Source organism: Etheostoma spectabile, chromosome 9, assembly GCF_008692095.1.
Source record: "Etheostoma spectabile isolate EspeVRDwgs_2016 chromosome 9, UIUC_Espe_1.0, whole genome shotgun sequence".
Lineage (NCBI taxonomy): Eukaryota > Metazoa > Chordata > Actinopteri > Perciformes > Percidae > Etheostoma > Etheostoma spectabile.
In genome coordinates, this window is record NC_045741.1 from 11,079,786 (window position 1) to 11,086,227 (window position 6,442).

The 6,442-nt window shown below is 41.8% G+C and overlaps 1 protein-coding gene across 7 annotated transcripts in view; it reads right to left on the minus strand.

The window, feature by feature from the left end:
* Positions 1 to 6,442, minus strand: part of dlg1a (discs large MAGUK scaffold protein 1a) — a 117,318-nt gene that overhangs the window by 95,641 nt on the left and 15,235 nt on the right. The window contains exon 1 of one of the 7 annotated variants that reach the window (XM_032526546.1): positions 2,627 to 2,878. The exons of the other annotated variants lie outside the window; for them this stretch is intronic. Within the exon in view, the coding sequence (XP_032382437.1) occupies positions 2,627 to 2,753 (127 nt within the window). The 5' untranslated portion in view covers positions 2,754 to 2,878. Of the gene's footprint in view, positions 1 to 2,626; positions 2,879 to 6,442 lie in introns of those variants that run through there. 7 annotated transcript variants of the gene reach the window in all.

Genomic DNA, 6,442 nt, shown 5'->3' on the forward strand with positions numbered 1-6,442 from the left:
ATATATATATATATATATATATATATATATACACACATATATACACACATGTACATAAACACACTATTTTGTCACAGGACTGATTTTAAATATTCCAAACAAGATAAAAAAGGGTGAACTAGTTAGACGCACAGGTGCAGGTGCAGTTAGATAGATCAAGTTACATATTTCTTCGGCCCAAGCCGTTCCAGATGTGCCGAATATAAATACAGAAAACGGTGTTGAGTGTCATCCTGCACTTGTACATGTATCCCACAAGCCTCATCTCGTCCACCGGGGTCCCTGGAACCCGTTGGACGAGGCGGGATTGTGGTGGAACATACGTACAATTGCATAAAAATAAACAAGGGTCTCCGAGACCCAAAGGAAAAGGCCACAACGGCAGTTGACATGAAATGAAAAAGGCCCCGGGGACCCCCGAAGCACAACGCCAGGCTAACACAAAATGTAAATAAAATAAACAAGTCCCTGTGACACAAAGGACAACACAAGGGTTATGAAAAACTTGTCTGCAGACCCAGAAACCCTAAGGAACTTCATATTATCCTCAGGGCGCACTCTCTCGTTACCCTCTTCAGCTATACTTGTAAAGAACAAAAACAGTGCTCCAACTATGTCTCACGCTCGTGATGACTCTCTCTCTGACTCTCTCTCTCTCTCTCTCTAGCCTAACAGTTGTCTCTCTGCCTCTATCTAACAGGCTGTCATGGTGAGGTGATCTAATGGGACAGAAGTGAAGTCCATACAGTTTCTTATGACCTAACTGCTGAACAACAGCATACCCATGCATGCTCATATGTACAGATACACGCAGTCCATTACAGTAGAGTACATGACTTTATCACAGGATGGAACAACATCATCTCTGGTTTAAATATGTTATATAGAGTTAGCAGTCAAACAGTAGTGATAAAAGTGTACATTTTCAATTTATGTATATCATCTTTTTTTTTCCGTGGGTCTTTTGCTATAATTCTCAAGCTCATGTTCAGTTTTCACTTTTTTCACACAGTTTATAGACCCATTTATGATGCCAGTTTTGGGTTAGCAGTGTGTTTAAAGGCTATTCAAAGATGCAGCACAGTGTACAAACGGTCCCTCCACATCAAAGGCACTTCTCCTTAAGCGCTTGGGTGGAACTTTAATATTTCATGTGTTGATTTTCCACTCAACAGTTTCCGAGTACTCTGCAATATGATGATTGCCAATTTTAGCTTAAGCACATTCTCTCAGCACGACCTGATGTTATGTGTCAGGCCACAGTGTAGCGAGTAACTCATAAGGGATATGGTGATATTAATTTAACAATAGGTTAGTGATGGCAAAGATCTATCAAGACGCTACAGTTTTCACATTTACTTTAAATGCTTGAATAGGGATTTACTAGGGAGGCACTTAATTTCTTTTGCAACAAGGTTATCCCATAAGAAGTATTGTACGTACAATGCAGAGCATCCAACTGTGCTAAATGTCTTATGCTAAATGTGGAAAGAAAAGCAGAGCACCAGCGCAAACACAGGAAGAACATGCAAGCACCTGCAGGCCCCAAGCAGCTGCAGAGTTTGAGTCTACAATCTTCTTTGCAACAGCGCTACAGTATCCACTGCACCACTGTGCCACCATCAACTGCTCTACACAGTTAACCTGCATATTAAAGTGGAAATTAATGCACATGGAGATATTAATGATGGATCACTACCCTCAAAAATGTTTGGTCCTGCAAACTGTCAAGGTAAAACAAATGACATGAATTCCAACCTATTCTTTGATTTGTTTAGTTTCTCTAATCAATAGAGGATATGGAAAGTCTTTCCCTAACTTTGGGAATGTTTGACAGAAACAATCCAATAGCACAGTGGATAACAATCCCCACCGTCAAACGTAGTTATTAAATTGTGATTTAAGAATGTCTTTTCGTGCAAAAAAGGCAACTGGAACTAACTGACAGAATGTGATGATTTGCTGTTTTTCAGCTTTATATAATGTATATTTGTAAATTCAATATCTTTAGCTTTTAGACTGTTGGTTAGACAAAACAAGCCATTTGAGCATGTCACCTCTGGCTCCGAGAACCAAGATGAGGGACATCAAAATGGATTCAATAAGTGTATAAAGCTATTAATATTAAAACAGAAAGTTACATTCTTCATTTACCTACTAACTAAAGTCTATATGTGATATATTTAACAAAGATTTAAATAACTTTTGCAGGTGAATTCAAATGAATGGAGCATCGGATACCATACTAACAACCACAGGGTTTTCGATGAAGTTGTTGATGATAAACTGGCTTGAGAGTTTGTACAGCAGAACACAAAACTGCTTCTCTCTACCTCTCTAACAAACACACCCACCCTGTGAGGACCTCTCTCTCTCTCTCTCCCTCCCTCCAGCTCTCACCTTAGTTTACCTTAACCCGGAGTCTCTTGACAAGCTTAGTCATTACCTCTTTCCTTCTCTCTCTCAGCACATTTTGCCTTAGTCAGTGTCTCTTGCTCTTACTGTCCTGTACTTTACCCCTGCATGTCTCTCTTTCTCTCTATGCCTCTATCTTGCTCTTTCTCACTCACACACACACACACACACACACACACACACACACACACACACACAGCTTTCTCTCACCTGCTCCAAACATCAGAGATATGGTGTTGTTGGTGCATGCTACTTGCAGTGCACAACATGTGGCTAACGTTAGCTAGCTGGTCCCACGCTGGGGGGCATCCAGTCCTCATACACAACATTTCATACATACATAACACACAGTCATACACATACACTCACACACACACACACACACACATGCACGCACGCACACATGCACAAGCATGTTTTTTTCATCAACCACGCTCCATCCTGTCCCACAATCCCCCACTGTGCCCCCCCCCCCCCCACCCCTGGCTATAGTCCTCAGCTGTGGCAGGCCGGCGTCCGTCCCCCTCACTCTTCACTGCTCTCATCTTCATCATCATCTTCTTCTGTGTAATCCTAAGCTGTCAGATACGGGAGTAACAGGTCACTGTCTGCCTGTGCGTCAGAGAGAGAGAGAGTGTGTGTGTGTGTTGTGTGTGTGTGTGTGTGTGTGTGTGTGTGTGTGTGTGTGTGTGTGTGTGTGTGTGTGAATTGGTTAGCACATGTGATTGTGTTTTCAGTGTGTTGTTGTTGTTGCTGTCAGCATGTGTGGGTCAGTCTGTCTGTTTGTGTGCATGAAATGTGTGTGCATGTAAGTGTGTGCCGGTATAGATGTGGTCTCTCTTGTCCTCCTCTGCAGCAGCAGTCCCAGTCTTCTTTCTCCTCTCTCTCTATCTGTATGAGAGTGTGCCTCTCTTGTTCCATCGCTTCCCTTCACCCTGTGTGTCTCTCTCTCTCCCTGCCTTGCTCACTTTCCCTCGCTTCGCTCCACTGCTTCTCTTGGCCCGCCTCTCAAAAGCAAGATCAATGAGAGACAGAAAGAAAGAGAAAGAGAAGGATAGACCTGAACACCGAGGTGGAGAAAGAAAATCTCTCTCTCTCTCTCTCTCTCTCTCTCTCTCTCTAAATAGTGAAGAGAGAGGGGTAGAGAGACATAAAGAGTAAATGAGGGAGGCAGAGACAATGTTGTTACATCATCCAAAGTCACAAGCCGTGATCTCCCAAACAGACACCCATGCACACATCACAGGGGTGACTTGGTAAATTGACATTTTAACACAGACTTGTTATTTTACTGGCAGCCGGGCAACCACTTTGGCATTGAGCCATTTAAACCACAGGTGGCCAAGAAGCATGACCAGAGAATGGCAAAGAAAATCATCAATGATCCCGTTAAACCAGCACTGGACAATATTTTTAAAATAAAAATGCACAAATATCACAAAGTAGGGTGTCCCATCAAAACTAATTAAGAAGCGACAGATTCATTCTGTTTGAGTTGTTTCAGGTTCCCCGTCAGACTGACATTAAATACGTTGAGTATCAGATCCAGGGCACAAGCGGCCGAAAAGGGTTTCCTCAGGAGGGTGGCTGGCGTCTTCTTTAGAGATAGGGTGAGCAGCACAGTCATCCTTGGGGAGCTCGGCGTAGAGAGTGCCTCCCTAGGGGGGTGTTCCAGGCATGTCCAGCTGGGAGGAGGACTCGGGGAAGACCCAGGTGGGGGGATTATATCTCTACCCTGGCCTGGGACTGCCTCAGCATCCCCTAGTCGGAGCTGGTTAATGTGGCTTGGGAGAGGGAAGTTTGGGGTCCCCTGCTGGAGCTGCTCCCCCTGCAGCCCAACACTGGATAAGTGGACGAAGATGGATGGGTGGATGTGAGATCCACCCATCCATTGAGAAGGCTTATTAACCCCATTTCCACTCCTCAAATGTTTATAATATTCAGAAAAAAATGTATTACAGCTGGATGTGATTGGCCACAGCCTTGCATGATGGCATTCTATGGTGTTGCGGAAAACATTGAGCCCGGTTCAACTTTTTTGCTGGACAACTAAGCTTTTTTTTTGCTGGAGCACACTGCTTTGGTGCCTCTGCTGTGTTACTGTGCTGGCCTGATTAAAATAAATGAGAGGGTGCGCTTTTTGAGTCAGTCCGAACATGGCCTTAGGTGTATGCTTATCTCTTTATCCAGTTATTTCATATTTAGTGAAATAGTGACATTTGTGTGTACAAACCTGTACTTAACAACAGCCAATGTACACTAAAATAACAAACATGGCTGAGCCTACTTAACACCTGAAATATTTCATTACTAAAAAAAGTTGTATATATTAATATGCAGTACATAACACAGGCTCATGTTTTTGGCTGTATTATAGGACAACAACCAAAGTATAATTTTGCCAACTAAATCCCAAGTCAGTAGATTTGGTCACAGCTTATCACACATTATATTCTTAATATTCAATATTTGGCCAAACATTTACCATACTGCATAGTGTGAAACACATGGTGAAGCAATTTAACTTGGTGAATTTGTCCACATGTTGTCTTTGTCAACTTTCCATACAGTACTAAGAGAGGAGAGGAGAGGAGAGGAGAGGAGAGGCACTCTTCAACTGAAGGTTTTGATGGTGATGGCTGGGCCATCTGGACTATCACACACACACACAGAAACAGAGACCCAAACACACACAGAGCGGTCTATCTGTGGTCGTCTCAGTTTTCTCACCTCGACTAGAAAACAAACAACACAGCATGGGAGAGAAGAAGACAGAGAGAGGAAAATGTAGTGCAAGAACGTAGAGGGCGAAGCGAGGGAAACCAGCAAAAAGAGGGGGATTTCAAGGTCACCGATGGGGATTCAGCAGGGAAAAGGATGGTTAAAATGGTGGAAGACATGCTGTTCCTATACAGAGACTTTCAGAGTACTTTCATAATTTTACTGAGGAAGAAACCAAGCCACAACCCACGACGATGCCCCAAGTTACATTTAAAGCTCGTTCACAGTAATGAGAAATTATTTTCCAACAGATACAAGATGCACAGATACCAGCCTGGAGGAGCCAATTAAGTCTAGAAGCTGGTGCAGGTAGACAAGTCGTATAAATAATGCCATGACATCAAAGGTTATTCGGAGCACAGCAGGAACTTATCTTCAAAAAACTTCTTGTGCATAAACTTACACATGTAAAACTTTGTGTGTTTTCTGTATAATGCATCAATGGGGAATGAATAATTAATACATAAGCATGTTGCAAAGCTTCAAATCTCCCAAATACACCAAATTTATAGAAAGTGTTGTTTATTTCGACATGAGTTTCATGGAGGTGACACGTTAAGATTGTTAGCAATATTTCTTGGGTATTTGGGTGTTCTTGGGTATTAAATTGATATTCCGTAAAATCTCTTGGGATGTAATGCTATTTATCTGATTGGTTATACATTTAAAATGACTGAGTTAACTGAATCCGGGAAAATCTCAAACTAGTAATCCATGAAGAATCATGTCATGTGAAGTCAGGAGTAAATCCAAGAGCTCTAATAAAATGGTTCAAGGGATGCCAGACAATAGAAAAAGGGGATTATTATTTTTACAAAAATGTTCTCAATTTGCAAACTTTTTGGACATGTTTTGTTTTAGGATTTTATATTGAAACAAACTCTAATTGGATTGTGAATAAATCAGGGAGTTATTTTTATCTTTTCAAAGAGTCAGCTAAAAGTCTTGGCTTTGCTAGCTGTCCTCCTGAGACCAGCTATATGTGTTTGGCAAGGAACAGATGGAGATGTACACACACACACACACACACACACACACACACTTTACATTCATACATAGAGGATAGCCACAGGCATTCTGGCTCATATGGCTCATAAAACATGAGGTTAAAGATAGAATTGAACGTCACATTTTCAAAATCACAAATATAATTACATAAAAACAGAAAAAATAAAGAAAGAAAGGAATGAATAAGATAGAAATTTGTGAGATCAAGAATTTACAGAGAGAGAGAGAGAGAGAGAGA